A 20,758-nucleotide genomic window follows, 5' to 3' on the forward strand; every position below is an offset into this window, starting at 1 on the left:
ACAGATTTAAAATACATTTTCCATTACCTTCCATTAACAGTCTTCATACATGGCTTGATGGGTTGCGACATACATTTTATATTTTATCGACAATGGTGGGAAATTTAACGTCAAGATGAATGCCAACAGCATATCCTATTCAACTAATCAAACCACCTAATTGAAAAGAAGACTTTGCAGTGTATTTTTAACAATGTTTGAGAATATTTTCAACACTAAAACACATTAGCCTAGATGATAATCAAAGTGTTTCATGAATATTTACACCACCTACAGCGAATAATAAAAAAGTGGAAATACACCAGAACATTTCCCATAAAATAAGGCAATCTACTGATCATCCTGAAAACTGCTTTGTCATGGATAATTTCATATCCCAAATAAAAAGCACCATGAGCATGCGCCTTTAATGGTATTACAGACATATATTTTAAGATAAATGTGAGAAAATGTGAAAGTTTGTTTTTGACACTTTTATGTTGAGATCTTTACAGCCTAAAACGAAACAAAAGATTCACAAATGCTGAGCAGGGAAACATAATAACAGAGAGTGTTCAGTGGGCATCACTAGTGGGCCCTAAATATATGTGTTGGGTTTTGAATTGGCACATGACTTCAGACAGTTTTCAGCAAATTGTCAAGCCAGGTGATGATGCAGTTGTATTTTGGAAACACTGAAATGATTATGAGACTACATTGTTAAAAGCCTTTCAGGTAGGTGTAAACAGATGAGTATCTCAACTTGGTGCAGCTTGGCTCCTGTTTATGCCTGAATGTTTGTCTAAAACACTGACTCTGTTCAAATGGAGATCTTTCCAAAGTATTTGAGTGATGGGTGTGTTTCTTTTAGGGCTGCAATTAACAATCAATCCCAATAGTTTTCTGTATTATATATCTATAGACCAAATGTCTATCACAATTTCCTGGATCCCAAATTGCTTGTTTTGTCCGACCAACAGTCCAAAACCCAAATATATTCAGTTTACCATCACATAACACAAAGAAAAGCAGGACATCTTTACAATTTAAAAAGCTGGAAATAAGGAAACTTGGCAACTATTAATCAATTATCAGAATGGTTGCTGATGAATTTTCTGTCTACCGACTATTAGTTGTCTAATTGTTTCAGCTCTGGTTTCTTTTTATTTCACTTAGACTAATCAGAGTTGTGTTTTTGATTGCTGAATGAAAGTATAGCATAAAGCTCCTAGGGGAAAAAAAACCTTAAGAAACATCACTACATATGTTGAAGAGGTGAAACAAAAAAAATGTCATGGCTATTACGTATGTCAGTAAAAAAAATCTAAGTTGAACTCGAATGTTATAATCAGTTGATATGTTCGATATCAAGACTGGTGGAGTTATAATACAAAACCAAGCTGGTGTTGCTAACGCGGTGAAATGATTTTCTATGACATTTCAATCCCCTGGTCCTGAAGAGGTGAGCCTGACTGGATGTCGCTACTTTTCCCCGGTGCCTTCTTCTCTGAGCCCTTTTTCCTAAAGAAGCACAATAAATATTAAGATATTTAAAGCACAACTGTAATGCTACTGCTTTTAAGTTGTACTTCACAATCATTCTTTATTTAATTTGTCTTACTTTGATTGAACTGTCAAGACGATCACAGTTATGAGGATTGCGGCAATAATGACAGCAAGCAGAACTCCACAGATGATTGCTGTTAAAGAGGACAACAGTGAAACAGATGAGTAGGATTCATGTAAATAGATTAAAATCAACCAGTCAAACTAAAACAGGGATCTGTTCTGCTTACATTATCACATTTAAAATAAGAAAGAATTCAAAGTATATTGTGTGTCTACAGACCAATAGGAGTGTCTGGCTCCTCCTCCTCCTCTTCATCACCATCATCTTAGAACCAAAACAAATAATATCAGCATGTTAAAAAACACATAGTACCATATTTGTGATAGTATCATTACTGACTCATTCGTTTTAAAACATGCATTGGCGTATTGATCTTTTAACATATATAATTATCAGAAAACTGGGTACAGGAGAGAGAGATTTGAGCTCACCGTGGATTCCAGCACAGGTGGCGTTGCAGCTGTCAAAGTCGAAAAATCTGTTTCCGTTTCCGATGCATCCAGACCAAAGGAACTTCTTGCATTTGTCGTGGACAGAATCATAGTAGTATCTCAAAAACTGACCACCACATTCACCTTGGGCCTTTTTAAAGTGGCAAGCTTGGGAGACTGTGAAGAGAAAACATCAGTTTATTAATAATACTATTAGTAAAAACTCTGATGTGATTATGTACAAACTGCTCAGCTATTGATACAGCAGAGTATTAGATGATTTATAAGAGCCACAAGTGTATTCATTCACACTTTCATCTGTCATGAGTAGTCCTGCTCTTTCACCACTTGGTGGCGTATTGCTGATACTTAATGCTGACACATGTCTGTCCTGCAGCCTCTGGAGAGACAAAGTAATTCCGTGTGAAAAAAAACTGTATGAAAAAGTCAAACTCTGCTTTATTTGGGTCTATTAAGTTGACACACAAAATAGCATTGGCGTTGATAACGTGTAGATTTTGCGGTCATATAATAAACATGCTCCTCTTCAGACATGTGCAGGAATCCTGCCTAAAATCAGCTTGAGGTAGATCTCAAGAAGGCCTCTCTCTGTCTCTCTCTCAGTTGCGATCGAGTGGGCTTGATGATGATGTAGTGTTTCCTTTCATGCACCTTTAGGCCATAAAGCTCTACCTCATTAGCCAGTTCATGTTCCAAAGTCCTCAGAAAACAGCCAGGAAGGACAGTTTTTTTTTTCAGACTGGGCTCATCTACTATTAGGCAGTCTTTGAAGTTGCATTACACATTTTGCATATTTAAAACAGAGTTAGAGGTGAATGAAGATGAATCCTTTCACTATTAGTGTATAAAATCATCTTACCATCCATGGGGTAGACATCCTGTGCTCTGGCGGAACAGTTTCTCATGCACTCCCTTTCATTTACAAAACGGTTGGCATTTCCTCCTTGGCCTTTGTATATGAAAGGATTGCACTGATCTCTTTCGGCATTATAATACAGAGCAAAGGTGAAGCTTGGACCGTCACCTTCATTATGGGGAAATTGACAGAACTCTGTTGGATGATAAGAATACACTGTTAGATACGTTTTATTTGCAAACGGTGATGCTCTGGTTTTAACGCAATATACAGTAGTTCAGTCAGAAGTACTATTGGCTACGGAGTACGATGGTTAGTGTACAATAGGTGTTTCAATAGAAATCATGAACATAACTAATGTTTAACTAACCTCATCACCAGAGACCCACTCCCTCTTTTTATGACAGCAATAAAAAGTGTAACGTATGGTACTTTTTCAGTCCTCCCGCCCTTCATAGGGAAGTGGTTTCAAACGGTTCTTTTAAGGCCACACTTTTCACCCAAAATGCACTTGATTTTTGAAGGTAAACTAACTAACTAACTGGCTATTCCTGGATGCTCAAAAAACATTTGCACAGTTGTGATGTGAGATTAAGTTACAGGTTGACATAGTTTCAGTTCATCATGCTCAGACAGGAATGATCTCAGTGTTTAAAAGATTGGAATTATAGAGGAAGGAGATGTCCAGTCAGCTTAGCACAATTGTTAGCAGTCTGTAAATAACATTTGCAGGAGAGTAAATACCATCTTTTCTTTTTTTGGCCACAGTTAATGACAATCATTGTTGGCTTCAGTTGCAAGTAACAACATGAACATTAAAATACAATTATATCCTGCTGAGAGATGCAGTCTAGACTTGTATAATGAGCTGAAACAAGTTTTTTCCATCAAGTCTATTGATTTCTGATCAAGCTGAATGATTTATTTCTCCCTTTATCACACTGAAATATGCAGGCGTCACTCTTATACTGTATATGATTCAGTCTACAGTTGCTCTGAAAGGCCTAAAGGGGAAGCTTTATCTTCTTGATTCAGTTTCAGTGAAACCAAAACGTTACGTTTAAGTGAAAAACATTGACGATCATACACAATATATGTAAAACACAATATTTTTGCAATTATGTTTTTAAAAAAGCATCAATTTGTCATTATTCACCAAAGATTAGCCCATGTGCTATTAGCCTGGCCTATTCCGAAAAGTAAACCTCGGGTCTATAAACTGATCGTACGGTTTTAAATTAACTGAAATTGAAGAGGAAAACAGTTTGATGTACCTGGAGTATTCGAATGGCTGATGTGGAATGCAGCAAAAGCAATCCCCAAAAACAACAGGTGCTTCATCTTGCTGCTTGCCTTTGTGCTGTCTTGCCTGGAGTGAGTGAGGGTTGTAAACTACAGTGGGAGTGGGTTGTCATCACAGACCTTTGGACCGACATTTCCCTAATGGTGACACCTCCAATTGAAACTAAAGTTAACAGCAGGGATAGACATCTTCCTCTTTTTATCACCTTTATAGGTAAGAGGTTGCCATTTTTTTACATTAGGGTTTAACCAGCTCCATATATACTGCAATCAAAATGCAGTAGCGTGTGATAGTATTGCTATGATTGGGTGTTATGTTTGAAACATCTCCATATTTTTGTGTCAGTGGGTCTATATATTTAATGCCACCAAGTGCAGAGTTTTCCAAGCCTCATTCAGGGGCTGCTCAATTCCTGCTACACATCAGCAACATACAGACTGAGGCATAGGTCAGCATATTGATGAGCAGTTACACTGTAGTTACTTTAGTCATTTTATGGAGCATGTTGAGACCTTATGCATCAAAACAGAGATTAACTGAAGCAACTTGAATGACTGCAAATGCAACCTTTTGCAGAAGGCTTGATTAGAGAGCATTTTTAGTGAGTTGAAATCCCCCTGTCATAGAGTTACCTCAGGGAGTTACTCTATCCTCTTATTTTGTCATACTCACGTCAGCTTTCCATTCTCACAGTGGAAGACTTTCATCTTTAGTGTGGGAGGATCCTCGTCATGAACCAAGGTAAAAGAAAAAAACATATTTCATAAACAATTTGAAATGATGTCATGTCTTCAAAGAGTATGAAGTAAGATAGATAGATAGATTGGTTGATAGATAGATAGATAGATAGATATTCATATAACTCTGCATGGAATAATAATTTGTGTCCAGTATGTTGTATATGTCCTTTTCCCTTGTTGAAAAATATGAATATTTTTTGTTTTTAAAGTTAAACCGCTGGACACAATATGTCTCCTACTCAGTGTAGGAACACTGGAGGTGTCAAGTCTCCACATCACACTGTGTAAATTGCATATTAAACCACACTTCTTGAATTGAGATTAAAGGCAAACACGGTTTTGTAGTGAACTATACTCTGCACTCTATATTATGCACAGTGATGATCAAGTGAAGTAAAAATTGGAACATTTTTGAGTGGAGGTTGGCTTTAAAATACATTAAAGGACTGAATATGTCAGGAACGTAATTATTTTGAACTATTTATATATGAGGTGTAGGCTACACTGTTTTTTTATTCTTTGCCTTGTACCTCATGATGCCTGGACAGTGGGCACCAGAGCAATTAAACATCAATTTGCAGAAAGGTGGGCAAAGGGAAACCCCATTTAACATGTATTTTAGGCTACAGTGTTGTCTCCAGAGTCTCTGGGTGCACTTCATGAATATCATATTGTTTTATGACAGCAAAAATGGAGACCCCATTGTATTTCAATAGGGTTACACGCTTTGAGAGTGAGGCACCAACAGGTTGCCAGTAGTGCGCAGGTTCCTTCTCGTAGAGCCCTCACACCTCACCTGTCAATATTTGCTCAACCCATCTGCCTTTTGAACCTCCAGCGTCAATGACTGCACGGTTGCAGATTTCTGTGCAACACCGGGGGGCACGTGCATGCCGCTCAGCATTCCCCGCATCCTTCAGCCCGCCGGCAGCTCGAGACCTAAATGAGTGACTTCGCTTGGATGCGGTCGCCGCCGCGGAGCTGTCACTGTCCGGTGACCAGCTGACTCTGGAGGCTGGTTTTGTTGTTGCTCTGACGTCAGTGCGAGCTACAATGAAGCTGACAACATGGATATAAAAGCCGGTTTGAAGGCTGGCGCACTGGCGCTCCAAGCTCCTGCTCTGCACCGGCTTGACATCAGGCTACCACACTGAGGGAAGGCTGAGGGGATCAAGATGCACTTCCTGAGCTTCACACCCATCGTTCTACTACAGCTGACTTTCCTCGCTGTGCTGCACGGTAAGATCTTTGATGAGTGAAAAAAGTAGCCTGTTAAGATGGAAATTTACTTTGGATGCACTTTGAGATTTGTGTTAAGAAGAAGAAGAAGAAGAAGAAGAAAAATGTCTTCTCTACAGCAGGATATTTGGGCCATTTAGCACTTGCAGGGTCTTGAGCAGAGAGGATGCTTCATGGCAGGTGTCTCCATCCACCTGCTCATGCTCTCTCTGAGGAATGAGTGTGATATGAAATGATGCCACTTGTCTCTGACACTGACACATTGAATGGCTGTTCCAAATAATATTTGTAAAATGAGTATAATGCTGCATCATGTGTGTCAGATTATTGTAATATATTTTAATGTACAGTGGGACCAAACTATTTTTTCTGTGTGTTTCAGGTGCCAAATGGACGTACACCGGTAAGTCTGATGTCTGATGTCAACAGTAGATCATAAAAGGGGTAGATATATTTCTTTTTTCAATTTTCTCCTTTGATGCATTTGCAATCCCAGTCAATGCGCACTTTTATGTCTCGATCACTCGCAGTGGTGTTCTGCCCTTAAACCAGCTTTAACCAACTGAGTGTTAGAATTCAATCTGATGCAACTCTCTGATAAGCAATAACTGATTCAGAGTCTTGTTTGGTGATAACAGTATTGGATGCAGTGCTTTGTGATCAAGAGGGAAAAAAAACCCTCTTTGACCTCCAAAGACAACCGTCCGCCCCCCTGTCACCTCATGTAATTCATTCAGAGTTCATTACAGACTCTGCAATTGCAACATTTCATAAGTGGCTGACTGCCTGTGTCTCATGCCTTAAGGACTATGGTCAGGGACTTTGTGAACCATGACTATCTCTTACATAAACTGTGCTCAGAGCATGACCTCTTGTCATTGTGTCACTGCTTCTCAAAAGTCTGTTGCATTCAGGGACTAAATGTTAAAACTAACAAGTAGGCAGGTGAAGAAATTCAGTGTAATATGGTTTTTCTTAACAATTATTAAACAAATTAACAAATATTAAACACAGTTTTGACTACTAAAATTATTGGTCAAACCCAGTTCCTCTTTTTAAGATAACTTCATAGTGTGCAAATTCTTTCACACAGGCACATCGGGGATGAACAAGAAAAAGGCCACGTCTCTGCACTGTCATTTATGGTCAAATAATTATAGTTAGAGGAAGTTATACTTGCTTAATTCTGACCTCTGAGAGAGGCTGATCCACTCTGTTTTTAATTATAGCATTGGCTTGGCATTAATGGGAGCAAATGGCCCTTTGTGGATCCTGGTCACACAGCTGTTCGTGTGGAAATTTGAAAAACAACACCTAAACAAACAAACGAAAATTAGATTGGGATCATTTCTAATTCATGTGTCAGTACAGCTAATACCTTAACAAAATAAATGGGGATTCACTCTGTGCTGTACCTGGCCAAAGTCATGTACATGTGTACATGTAAACACTTCCAAAAATGCATACAGTGCATTACACTTAATCAGAACTTAACAATCAGAACCTGTGCTATTTTAATGATAACAAATTAACTAGGAGTCAAAGTAGAAAGGTTTGTGGTGACCACAGAAGAAATGTAATGTAATATTAGAAAAAAAAGAAGAAAAAAAAGAAGAAAACCCTCTGGCCTCCTCTGAAGTGCAGCGTGGTGGATTTCATCCTCAGTTACAGTCAAACCTTCAAGAGGCCTTGTCATGGCAGTCAAAAGTCTGGAGGGCTGGTAGCACTTTCTGTTGACGGGGCCACAGCTGAGTCATAGGATTCATCTCCACCTCAACACTCCACCCTCTGGCAGAGGACAAAACAGTGAACCTTAACACGGGAGTAATAAATGATGGTGATGATGACAGTTTACTTTACAGAAAATCTTATATAAATCTTCTTTTTTAACATTTATTTTACATAGGAAAGGCCCCATGCTTTTAGAAATTACCCACAGTGATGTATGTTCTACCAAGGACTGCCAAGGGGCCACCAAAGGCCACTGAAGGCCATTATTAAAGGGCAGACTGGGTCTAATTAAAACAGCAAATGAAGTGGACACTGAGTAATTATAGCCATAAGAGTAACTTTCTTTTTTCTTATGAGGAGGGTTTGCCTAGAATGAACTTTGAGTTTTGCTTCAAACAAGTATTCAGTGATTTCACAGCTTCACTGGATGCCTTTTGGCATGTCTTGTACAATCAATCCACATTTGTCTGGGAACTGACAGTCTGGGTGGGGGCAGGCTTCATGCTGCATCATTCATATTTAACCACAGTCATCTGGCATGTGGTGAATGGTGGATCTTTAGATTAATTCTGGGCAGATGAATGAATGAATTAGTGGCAAGTATGCAGAAATGATGAGAGCATTGGCGCATTCAGGGCCCTTCATGGATTTGATAGGGTCCATTCACCATATACCGAGCATCATGTTTGAAAAGCTCAGTATGGATCCTGACACTTTTGACACACTGAATGAAAATATCAGCAATCAAGAGCTTCCTGATTTTCTTCTGCAACATTTCTTATTAATATTTTCTCCCTCTTGTATTATATCAGTGTGCCTCTTATTGAGAGACACCCTCATGCAGCTGAGTTCACTCTGTAAACTGCATGACTTGATCTGCAAATGTGGCCATTTTCAGTGTCCTGTGCTTTATAGAAACCTCTCATTTGGAGAGAGACAGCGTTCTCACTGGCTCTCCCCCCGCAAACAACTGCGTGGTTCTCACTCTCGCTGCTTTAGAAAGGGCCAAGAGCGAAGCCACGGGCCTCTCCCATGCTGCCTTGTGCACAGAAAATAATACTCCACTTTGATTACAGATAAAAATGGACACACCCTGGCCATCTTTGTAGCCATCCCCTATTCAACTTCACACTGGGGCACGCTTTGCTCTCTTGCCCTTTAAAATGGAACAGTTTAACATATGAAAAGACATGCAATGTATCCCTTCTAGCGATCTGAGGTGAAATACACTATTTGGCTGACTCAGAATATGTGTAGTGCCACAGCACAGCATATTAACAAAGTTAATTTGGGCTACATTAAGGTGCAGATATCTCCCAAAGGGGTTTTATTGGTAATAATTTACATTGACACTGTTGCAGGGCCAGAGGGACAGCACCACTGGTCCAAGCATTATCCATATTGTGGGGGAGCTTTCCAGTCTCCAATAGACGTCAAACCAGAGCTGCTGAGGTTCGACCCAACTTTACGTCCAATTGAGGTTCAAAACTACAACTTGTCGCCCTATGAGCAGCTTACTCTTGGAAATAATGGACACTCTGGTGAGTATAAATCATCATTGTTATCGACAAAATACACATTAAGGTAGCCTACAGAACGTACAAGTTAATGTGTATTTTAAACTCATTTCATCACAGGTAATGAAATTATGGATCAAATAAGCAAATATTTAAAAACAGATAAAGTACACACTACGTTTTGTTTGTCTTGAGATCTAGAAATTCTTGATATATAAGTGACGCTTTAGTCATTCATTAGAAATGGTTCCACATGAACGTGGAGGAGTCTGTTCTTGCTGTAGAGACCTAATTTCTGGGGCATCCTAAAGAAAATGATACGTGGATCTTTCTACATCTGCCACAGCAATTTTCCATAATCACTCTCTTATTATCTTAGCTGTCCTTTCACCGAAAGAAAGAGCTCCACGTTTAGTCTGGGAAAATATGAGCCAAGATTAGTCATCTGCTCTGCCTCTACTGGGTCTGATGCATCTTAACAAAAGAAACCAGCTTCAAGTTAATGTCCGATATCTATTTACAACACAGTCTTGAATTTGATTGCTAAATATAGCAATCAGAAAATATACAACCATGCCTGTGTGCCACAGAATAAAATATTTTGATGACTTAGGCAGATGAAAATTATAGTTTGTTGAATCATTCTGCCTCGTTTGAAGATAAGAATCTGTTTCAGTCGGAGAAAAGTGAGGTTAACTGTGGCACTAAACAGCATGCTGCTGAGCCGGTGTCGCTTGTGTCTTACATGTTACTTACACAATGTCAGTAACAAACTCTGTAGTGCCAAACATGCAAGTAATGTCTGCCCTGTGTCGGTGATGATTCAGTGTGCTGTAATATTGATGTAAGTAAACTATGAGCCACTGACAGAATGCAAAGACCAGACAAATGCTTATGTGTGCATGCCTGATGGGCCTCAATGCCACAAGCTGAGTGGCATTACAACATCAGTGTGACGTGTGTCTGAAATAAGCTGACAGAGGTTTTTCACTTGTAAACATTCGTCATGCACTGACAGACATGTGGAAAGCGCCCTCCACTCCATGAAGTATCTTCAACGTAGCTGCACGGCTTTTGCAAAAAAAGGACACAGAGCGAGCCACGCTGACTTCCTCAGTTTGGATCAAGTTAAAGTTGATGTTTCTTGAGCCGCTGATGTTAACCGAAGTAACCCCTACCCTGCTCTCTTATGTGTGATGGGGTTTCATGTCTCTTGATCCGCAGTACAAATATCACTGCCCTCTAAGATGTACATCTCCAGCCTGCCTCATCGTTACACTGCAGCTCAACTCCATTTCCACTGGGGCTCCTCCAGCAGACCTGCAGGCTCTGAACACACAGTGAACAGTAAACAGTATGCAGCAGAGGTAAACAAAGGAAGCAGCACTTCTTACTACACACTATTGATGTAAAAGACAGTGGTGGAAAGTATTTAGGTACATTTACTTTAGTACTGTACCTAAGTACGATCTCGAGGTACATGTATTTTACTTGAGTATTTTGATTTTTTGCTACTTTATACTTTTATATGAATGTTGTACTTTTTACTCTACAATATGTATCAGACAGTTATAGTTAATAGCTACAGTTTATAGAATATGATGCACTGTTGTAGAATACACCACCCAACAGTATATAAAGTTGTTAGAATCAGCTCCACCTTCATAAAATTAAAATGCTGCTTACAAGTTAATGCATAAGTAATAATATATCTATAACATATATATGGTATGATACATATAACAATCTGAATGGTGCCATTTTGCAGTACTGCAAAGTACAAAGTGCTTTTACTTTTAATAACTAAAGTAAATTTTTCTAATAATACTTAATTACTAATTAAGTATTTTTATACTGCAGTATTGCTACTTTTGCCTAAATAAAAGATCAAAGTATTTCAGTAAGAGGTTAATGAATTCTTCATGAAAGTCCATTCATTTAAATAAGTCTTTCACTCACCCGCAGCATCAGGCGACAGCATCTCTGGCACCAGACAAATGATTTAATACTATTTGACCGTCAGAGGGATCAGAGCCACTGACTCCCTTCAAAGCCTATATAGAAGCTGCTCAAGCTGAAGAAACACTCAAAAACTCAGCATCTGCATATTACTATTCAAGTTTCTTGACACTGTGGCAGACATTCAGTTGACATCTACTCGCCAGTCAGACCGTTTCAGAAAAAGCTTATTGGGCATCTTCCACTTTTATTGTGTAATTGACTATAAAGTACAATAGAACGCTTGTATAAAACACATTAGAGGCGAGACTGAGACGTTTTTAACAATAAACAATTTGTGAGTCTTTAAACTCTCAACTGCTGAGATTATAAAGAGAGGACAGTTAAGGTCATAGTTGTTTTTTCAACATAAATCATCCCTTTATCTATCACATTATCATATTTTATGACTTAGTTGCACACACTTAAAGGCAAAGACATAATTTCAGCCAACCTCAATATGTACAGTATGACAGCGTGTCTTATTTCTGCAGGGTTTCAGGGGATTAGAGTACCAGACTATTATATGCTTTGGTTTTCAACCACCTCTGGTAAGGAGTGGCTGTCTGTGCTATTTAACGTGTCAAGCCCTGTAAGCAGTTTTCACACACTAGTTTGCTCTATTTACTTTCGTGCTTCAAGTAAAGCAGACAGTTTTAAAGTAAGAGTCTCTTTTATGATATAAACCAAAATAGGATACTTTTTTTCTTAATATAATTTGGTATCATTTGAATTACAGTGGGTAGAGGCTGAAATGGTTACAACCTGTGTGCTTTTATGTGACCATGCCCCAGCTGCAGCACGGCCACATATAAGGTGCTGTGGTTTGACCTGACTCTCTGAGTGGACACGTTGAGAACATGCATCTTTTCAAGTCTGTCCAGACTCCAGAACCACAGTTTCTTGATGACATGTTGTTTCGGAGGGATGGAATGATGGGAAATTGAACATTTCCCAGAAATAGTGCAAATGCCCACCTTAATTCCCAAGACAGAACAAAGCCGGTAAATACAATTGCGTCATGTTTGGCCAGAATGACTAAGATGCCTTTGTGTTGCACCGAATACACAACACAACATCACTGCCAAAACAAGTGACAGTCTGTTATTTATGTGCTTTAATAGACTACCTACTATAACAAATCTCACAAATCGAATAGAACACATATAACCATTAGTGACAACAGTTAGCAGCAAATTTGCTTTTAAAGAAAGAAAACCTAAAAGAAATCTAACGAGGTGAGATGGTATAACAATCTCTTCTGCATGCTCCCTGAAACTACTGCACTACTACAAAGAAAATGTAGTAAGACAAGTCATTCTATTTTCTATCTTTATTGGCAAGAGATTTACAAGATTGGAAAAAACAGTATCAAAAGAAAGTGTTTGGAAAATGCATACACATTTATTTCCTATTTACTATTTCCTCTGTTTTCTTTAATACTTGCTATTAAAATATGTGTCGCTTCCCTTTATACTTTCTTCAGAGATAAAGTACCTCACACCTCATAGGGTCCTTATATCCTAATATCTGTTATAGCACTTTACAAATTATTTTCCAAATTGTTTCTGACGTTTCCAAATAATGATCCACACTCTCTCCAACATATCTGACGTCTACGTTACTGCTTACTTTGATTTGACAACCAATCATCTCAAGGTTTTGACTACTTGCAACTACATGCTATTTTTGTTTTGTTTGTTCCTCAGGGTGTTGACTTCTTTCTCTTTTCTCTCACAGATGCATGTAGTACACTATAATTCAGACAAGTATCCCAGTATGTCCACGGCTATAGACAAATCTGATGGCCTGGCTGTGCTGGGCGTCCTGATTGAGGTGAGACGTTGTGGACTCTCTGGGGTGGGATGGGTGGGGTTTCTGTGGAGCAACAGAACCATCTAAATATGTTTGTCATACAGATTGGAGAGTTCAATCCGGCCTTTGAACAGTTTCTGAAGTTCATCAATGGTATCAAATACAGGGGTGAGTCTTAAGTGATTATATTCTGAATATAAGTATGAGTGGTGAACAATGTCTGCTACCTTGGTCATTTAACATACACTGTTTCAATAAGAGCATTGGTAAATTGTTTTCCGTGTTTGGGGTCAAAACTTGTTTCAGCAGTTACAAATTACTTCTGTTTTTATTTTAACTTGCAGATCAAAAAGTGCAGGTTCCTGGTTTCAACATCAGAGCACTGCTGCCAGCACGTTTGGATGAGTATTATCGCTACGACGGGTCACTGACAACTCCTCCGTGCTATCCCAGTGTCCTGTGGACATTGTTCAGGAATCATGTAACAATATCTCGCAAACAGGTGCTCCGTCAGCATTCAATTTTTAAGCAGATTTGATATTAGGATAAATAAGCCAACGTTAAACTGACGTTAAATAGATTTTTCAGACATTTTAATATGGTCTGCAGCTTTTATTTAACCTTAATTGGTGTGGAAAAATCTCTTTGCGTAACATGCTTTTGTTTTTGTTGTGTCTTCTTAGTTTCTGGCCCTGGCAACGTCCCTCTACTCCACCCATGCCCAGGACTCAGCCCCTGTGCCTCTGAATGGCAACTTCAGGAAACCACAGCCCGCTGACAGCCGAGTTGTGTTGGTATCTTTTAAGGAGGGTAAGTATGGTCTTCAAAATAAGCTTGCTTTATTGTTGGAGCATGAGTGCAAAGGTCACATAAATGACATGGCCACTGCGCTGCTTTAAAAATGCCCAAAGGACAGGTTTGAATGATGTATGGACATGTTTTCTTCTGCAAAGCACAGAGATGTCACACTTGTAAGCTATCACCTGCTTGTGGTTGAGCTTTCGCGTTGATGTCTTTCTTAACCATCTTTAAAGCTGATTGACTTTGATGAGCTTGTTGGGAAGTAGGCCATCTTTTAGGACACAACAAATGACCATCCCTCTGACATACTGAGAGTCTGCAGCCCTTAAATTTGTCTTTAAAGGCTTACATTTATGTGGTTGGCTGGTTGACCACACTGTATGGTATTTAAGTCCATATAGTGTGGTATGAATGTGCATGTTTTCCTCATTTTCAAAGCTTCCCTCTCAGTGCTATGCTTTTCTAATGGCACATGTGTTTTGACATGGCAGTGTGGAATCTTCTGCTATTAGCTTTCATGAGCAGCATTTAGCAGGCGATGGCTTGTGCTTTTAGTTTATCACTACAGGCAGGGCTGTTGCATGCTGGGCGCGAAGGCCTGTGTCGTGCCAACGAATATCCCACAGGCTGGGATGTTTAACAAGCTATGATTGGCTGTGTGTCTGATGCAGGCAGAGGACTGCAGGGTATTCTTACAGTCACATCTCCGCTCACGAGGAAGCAAATCGTTAAGCAGCTGCTGGTTGGCGACCTAGCGGACCTGGCTGATGAAGGGCTCTATCAGCTCCTACCAAGTGGCTCAGAGAAGCTCCATGCTGGTAAGAAGAAAGACCTCAAGGAAGAGCAGAGAGAGACTCTGGCCAAATCCAAACAGCAAACACTGAAACCATCCCTGTGGAAGAAGAGCCAGACCGACCACTCTGTGGGGAAATTAGGGCTGGCTGATGCCGCACTGTGCTTCACTTCGCTAGAGCAAAAGGTTTACCAGCAACTCAAACAGTCCCACACTGAGATCCAGCTGGGTCAGGCTCTCAGAGATGCAGTTTTCCCTGAGCTCAACCTCAAGAGCTACCTGGACTGTAAGTCAGACTTAGCCCTGCCCACTATCAGAAATATTCTCCGTGGACGGCCAACAGACGAGGCTTCTGAGTTAGATTACTCTCTGACAAAAGCCCTGATGAATCCGAAGACTTCACCAACAATCAAGCAAAGTGTGCCAGTGACAAAGTATCGCGGTCCCCCTCCTGCTACTGTTCCCAGGAATCCACACACCCAGGCTTATCCACATCCTTGGCTTTTGCCAATGGAGTGGGAAGACTAGAGGGATTCCTGACATAGTTGAGACTCACATTATGTCACATCAGTTGTATGTCCCATAATGAAAGACTTAAGCCACGCTTTGCATTCGTATGACCAAACTTTCTCACAAATGTATTTAATATTAAATTATTCTTTCCACTGTGTGCACATAATTATACTACGATTTCTATCAGAAAAACACTGTAGTATGAGATAATTTACAGTCGTTATTGTTTTTGCAAACACATGCCTATGCACAACCAGTCTTCACCAGTGACTGTTCTCAGTACTGTAAGCAGATTCTGAAACATTAAACCAAACTCAATATGTAGCTTTTTTGTCATAAAATACATAAATGAGAAACATTTACTTTTTCACAATGGGCTTTAGGTCTGTCTGCACGCCTTACAATACAATGCTTTAAAACATACTACTACAAAGCACGTATTTCATGCATGGAAATCCATATGCATCAAGCCACACGTAGTACATAAAATGTATGTCAAAGAATATTTATAGGGTTATACTGTACGCCAAGTTCAGTTCTATAGTATGGGAATTGTGGAGCTATGCTAGTAATTACTGTATTGCACAATGTAGAGATGCAGCTAAACCAAAAGCATTTGCAAGAGCTTAAAACCTCTGTCTTCTGTTACAATTTGTTCTTCTGTTACATTTTTTTTTACAATACGTAAGGAAACAGTTAGTGTACATAGGGAACTATTTTCAATAAAAGCATTTTACACAAAGCGCATATGGCAAATTTTTTCCCTACTGCATTTGCACCTTTCACTATAAACTTGCATAACTGTTGTTATTATTATTATTATACGTGTAGTCTTTTTCAGGAACACATGGGGCTGTCAGCATACACTGAACAAAACGGTGCGAAACTGCCTTGAAATAGACTGTTTCATTTAAACATAATAATAATATGTGTAAAGACAATACCATTCTGAGCTGTGCGAGAGGTAGAACTCAGAGAAGCGGTTGTATTTGCTGTTAACAACTGATGTACACAGTTTACATTCTGTCTGTGTAGCCAGGAGGAAATGGGGGAAATACACTGTGTTGTTTCTTTTACTTATGCTGTACAGGACCCTGGTGGAGCTTTAATGGTTTTGAAGAAAAAACTCAACTAAGGAGTAAAGCAAGCATGTGTGAATCAAAATGTTGGGAATGACTCTTGGTTGAAAATCTCCATATGCCATAAATGCCCTAAACTTTTTTTATTTATGTAAAGCCCCCACTATCACTTGCAGTGACTTACATTAATTTAATATGCGACATGATTTGTGCTACTATTGTATTCATTAAAGACTTAAAAGTGTTTAACCTCCTAAGACCTGGCATCCACATGCGTGGACATCACATTTTGGGTTATACCATAATACTTAATTCTGCTTATATGGAAATTCAAAATTGTCAAAAAAAAATTGTCACAAAATTGTGTGTACTAGACAACATTACCAATCCAGGAATGACTTAGCATTGGCTAGATGACTCAGATGATTTTACTGATATCATATTACAACAGACAGGGTAGATTGGCCAAGAGCAGAATGTTGAGATCAAATGAGGATAAAACTTTTCTGCATCATGCCTAAACGTGAGTGAGTCTATACTGTCAGCTTGTGTCAACAAAAGTCTTACATAAAAGACATTAAATTCATGATTTGTTTTCTTTGTTTTATCTGTCATGAAACACTTTAACACTTTTTTTCCTCGGATGGCACCATATCTGAGGTGTCTGTTCCTCTATGAATTTCATCTCTTCTTTTCTCTCTTTTTCACTGTGCCTCAGCTGACCTATCTTGGATAAACACTGGTATGTTGCTTTTGTATATTTTTCCTTCTTGATGTATGTCGTCTTCAGTGTCATAAGCTTCGATCCTCCCTTTGTAGGCCACTAACATCTCATGTGAGGTTTGAACAGATAAGCCACATAAGAGCTAAAATGACCTTTCAAGACAGAGAGTCTGATTTTAACTCAGATAACTGGTTTATAAAGGAAAAGAATAATTAATTTAAAAATCATGGCTTCAAATTTTAAGCTTATTGATGACCAAACTGTCATGTGATACATTAGTGTAGAATAACAACATAACAAATCTTTCTAATACTACTAAAACAAGTGAATGCTTTAATTGTTTGATTGTTTTAATTTTCAATAATTTATTTCCACTTTGAAATCTTTAAACTACACACACAAGCACAGATACTGTCCCACATACCAAAGGAAAACGTGGAGAAAAAGAGTGCAATACCTTAATTATCACATAATCCATTCTGCTTATGTTGCTTCATGCTCTGCAGGTTTACTGGTTCCCATACTGGTGGGCTCTGCACTGGGACTTGTTCTCATTGTTTCTTTAGTGTGTTGCCTATTAAGGCAAAAAAGGTAAGCAATGGTCAAAAATAACGAAACAAGACCAGAATTATGTTGTATTTCAAGAGAATGGTTGACCGTACTTGACCCAAACAACCAGGGTCAGAGTTATTTTTTTTTAAAGGATCAAAGACTTTATAGGGGTTGTGTCCTCATTAGTTTGGATTTTTGGGAATGTACACCCACTTGTGCTGCTCTTAGTCACCCTCGGCAGACTGAGGTCGCATAAATTATGAGCCCATTTTGTATAATTGTGGTTTTCTATAAAAGAGGAGTTGTACCCTGGAGAATATTTTCTTGGGTTTGCATTTGCAGTGATTTTTTGTGGTACATAGTTGAGAATACATTTGAGAGCTACCTTTTTAAATTTAAGAACACTAGCTTTGGAAGAAAGTGTAATAGTTACAACTAACTCGTATAGTTAAAGCGGCAAACATTATATGAATGACAATGTTTGATTTTTACAGCAACTAAACAAGTAAGATGATACACCTGCTAATCTCTTAAGGTTTTAGTATGTGAGGAACTGAATCCATAGAGGAACCTTTGGTGTGTTATAACCATAATAACTTCTACATTCAGGGGGAAATAGATATATTATGTAAAACTGCAATGGCTGAAAGCAGAAAGTTTAGAAAATTACAACATTTTAGATGTAAGACAGACTTTCTCTCTACGTGGGGACAGAAACTGAAAATAGTAATGTAATATTTTAGAGCGATTTCAAACATTTGATTTTTTGTAGGGATTTTAATGATGAAATGACCAAATCTCACACATAAATACAGCTACGAGAATGAAGAGACATCATAAATCACTCATTTCAATAAATCCTTCTGCTTTCAAAAATACATATGAGGAAAAGGAAAATGTCATCGAGATATAATATGTAAATAAGAGGCACTCCAGTGATAAAATGTGCTTTGAAGCTGTCTACTCATCAGCGGTTATCACTTCTCCTCTTTCATTTCTTCATGCTAATGATGTACAATCCGCTTTTGGAGGTGTAAGGCTCAGTGACAGTCTCATCACAGATGGGCTGGTGGCAGACTTTCTGCATTAAACAGTGTCAAATGTTCCTCTTATCCTCAAATGTTCTCATTCTCGTTCTTCCAGCTTCCAAAGTAATTATTGTACGTTTCCTTACACCAAAAAAATCTCTGTTTATACATGGCTAGCCTCCTGAGTGAAGGGAAACTGTCGTGGAAAATGTGGATAAAGCCCTACAACATCTTGCTCATACATCATGGGACTAAATAACAATCTTGTTAAAACAAACCTCAGCAAGAGATACTTGATGGCCATGAAATCTACAGCTTAAGGGACAGCGCTTCATTTAAGACTGCAAATTGCATGTAATTAGAGATATAATCAAATTCTGAAAGCATTATGGTTCTTTCATTCCTTAGAGCTGCTGCTGAACAGGACAAAAGCAAAGGTGTTGGATACAACACTGGAGAGAGCGACGAGTACGGCTCAAGAGTATAGCTCATTGTTCGGGATGTCACCTCAAAGGAACTCGATGAAATTTCAACACGACAATGAGGCCGTTGTCCTTCTGCATCACTCATTCTGTATTTGTAAAAATCGTCCTATGGATCAGTTTGGACATTTGTGCGAGCATGAAAGTTTTACATAGATCACATGTTAAAGTTTGCATGCAGCTGTGGGGTTTTGGGAAGCACTATTTTTTTCTCAAGCCACAGTCTGGACTTCCTTTGCTGTGTTGTGGCAGGCAGAACATGGTAGGCCTGCATGCTGGACATTTAAAAGGGTGTTTTTCATGCTGTATGACTACTTCCCTAGAGCAAGAGGAACAGCTGTCCTCTCTAATCCCCCTTTATTTATCTGATGTGATGTGGTGAGTTTCTTAAGGAGGGCTCCACACAGAAGCTTCCAGGCAAACACAGTAGGACCAGAGCTGAACTGGTGAGAATATCAGGTCAAGTCCGACCGTGGCACCCGTTTCCTTTAGGCTGTCCTGGCATTGTAGAAAGCCCAACCACAGTCCAAACAATAGGGGGATAGGAGTCGACAGACATCCCTGATGGTAGGGTGGCCTGAGAGGGATGGGCTATACCACATTTCCACCAACCCTGTACTTAGAGCTGCTCTATGGATTTTATAATAAAAGGGCGCTTAGCTCTGTACAAACACAGAAACACACAGCTCCTTCCCTGTGAATAATGTAGAAGGAAAAAAAAGGCTTTTGTGTTTTCAGGCTGCTCGTGGGCTGACCCCTAACCCCTGCCCGCCAGTCTGATCACAAGACTAACTCCCCAGCACTCCTGAGAGCCTCTCAGTCAGACTGAAGCCTGTACAGTTAACCACAGGGCCACTGGAGAGTTATTGCATCATCATGTCCTCCTCACAGGGTTTCCCTTGGCCATTTTATCATCTCTTCTGCCTTTATTATATCCACACACTCCTTTCAGATCATTTTAGATGTTCCTGAATGTATGTTCAGTGTACAATATTTGCATGCTTATGACATAGAATGTGACAGTTTTACTGTAGGACCAGACTTTAGATACTTTAGGTACTGATTCAACTGAGTATATCTGGTAAAATGAGGAAATGACTTGGTGAAGAGAAGCACAGGATGACTGTTTCTCTACGATTAAGTGTTATGACAATGCACACCATCTTCTGTAACCTTTACCCATCCTTCAGCGGAAGATTATTTTGCCTGTTCATTGCTGCTTGTTGCCTCATTACACTGTTGATATCCTATTGCCATATTAAAAAAAGTGCCACTCCGTGTGTTAAATTATTTTTGTTTTGTAGATTTTATTTGTGCCAAAGTGTTTTTCAGTTATTTTGTGCATAATAAATGTAAATAACTGAATAGCTGCTGTATCAGAATAAAAAATATTCATGTGTTTTTAAGGAAAATGTCATTTTCATTACATTTCATAATCTCAAGTCCCAAATCTAGCAGTTTACATGAAGCAGCGCTGTCAGTGACCTACAGTCATATTTCGATCTATTTTGACCTTGAATACATAT

The 20,758-nt window shown here is 39.0% G+C and overlaps 2 protein-coding genes across 2 annotated transcripts; one reads left to right on the forward strand and one right to left on the reverse strand.

Moving 5' to 3' along the window:
- Nucleotides 1–1,409: 1,409 nt before the first annotated feature.
- Nucleotides 1,410–4,258, reverse strand: LOC139286016 (inter-alpha-trypsin inhibitor). The gene is made up of 6 exons (XM_070906667.1): nucleotides 4,192–4,258; nucleotides 2,921–3,112; nucleotides 2,041–2,217; nucleotides 1,829–1,873; nucleotides 1,601–1,679; nucleotides 1,410–1,500 (listed from the first exon to the last, which is right to left on the reverse strand). The coding sequence occupies exons 1-6, from the start codon at nucleotides 4,256–4,258 to the stop codon at nucleotides 1,410–1,412; spliced, it is 651 nt and encodes a 216-aa protein (XP_070762768.1).
- A 1,877-nt stretch (nucleotides 4,259–6,135) lies between these two features.
- ca12 (carbonic anhydrase XII) lies at nucleotides 6,136–19,237 on the forward strand. Its single transcript, XM_070907950.1, has 11 exons — nucleotides 6,136–6,199; nucleotides 6,582–6,602; nucleotides 9,292–9,471; nucleotides 10,672–10,814; nucleotides 13,186–13,281; nucleotides 13,365–13,428; nucleotides 13,605–13,762; nucleotides 13,944–14,070; nucleotides 17,165–17,188; nucleotides 17,677–17,761; nucleotides 19,159–19,237. The coding sequence occupies exons 1-11, from the start codon at nucleotides 6,136–6,138 to the stop codon at nucleotides 19,235–19,237; spliced, it is 1,041 nt and encodes a 346-aa protein (XP_070764051.1).
- Nucleotides 19,238–20,758: the final 1,521 nt, after the last annotated feature.

Source organism: Enoplosus armatus, chromosome 6 (genome assembly GCF_043641665.1).
Source record: "Enoplosus armatus isolate fEnoArm2 chromosome 6, fEnoArm2.hap1, whole genome shotgun sequence".
Lineage (NCBI taxonomy): Eukaryota > Metazoa > Chordata > Actinopteri > Centrarchiformes > Enoplosidae > Enoplosus > Enoplosus armatus.

Bases quoted from the DNA above. Each gene is read 5' to 3' on its own strand.
- LOC139286016 (XM_070906667.1), bottom strand. From the start codon at position 4,258: ATGAAGCACCTGTTGTTTTTGGGGATTGCTTTTGCTGCATTCCACATC. The intron at 1,874-2,040 runs GTGAGCTCAAAT...TTTGGTTCTAAG, and splicing joins CACCTGTGCTGGAATCCACG to ATGATGGTGATGAAGAGGAG. The intron at 1,501-1,600 runs GTAAGACAAATT...GTGCTTCTTTAG, and splicing joins GTCTTGACAGTTCAATCAAA to GAAAAAGGGCTCAGAGAAGA.
- ca12 (XM_070907950.1), top strand. From the start codon at position 6,136: ATGCACTTCCTGAGCTTCACACCCATCGTTCTACTACAGCTGACTTTC. The intron at 14,071-17,164 runs GTAAGTATGGTC...ACTGTGCCTCAG, and splicing joins GTTGGTATCTTTTAAGGAGG to CTGACCTATCTTGGATAAAC. The intron at 17,762-19,158 runs GTAAGCAATGGT...TTCATTCCTTAG, and splicing joins TGCCTATTAAGGCAAAAAAG to AGCTGCTGCTGAACAGGACA.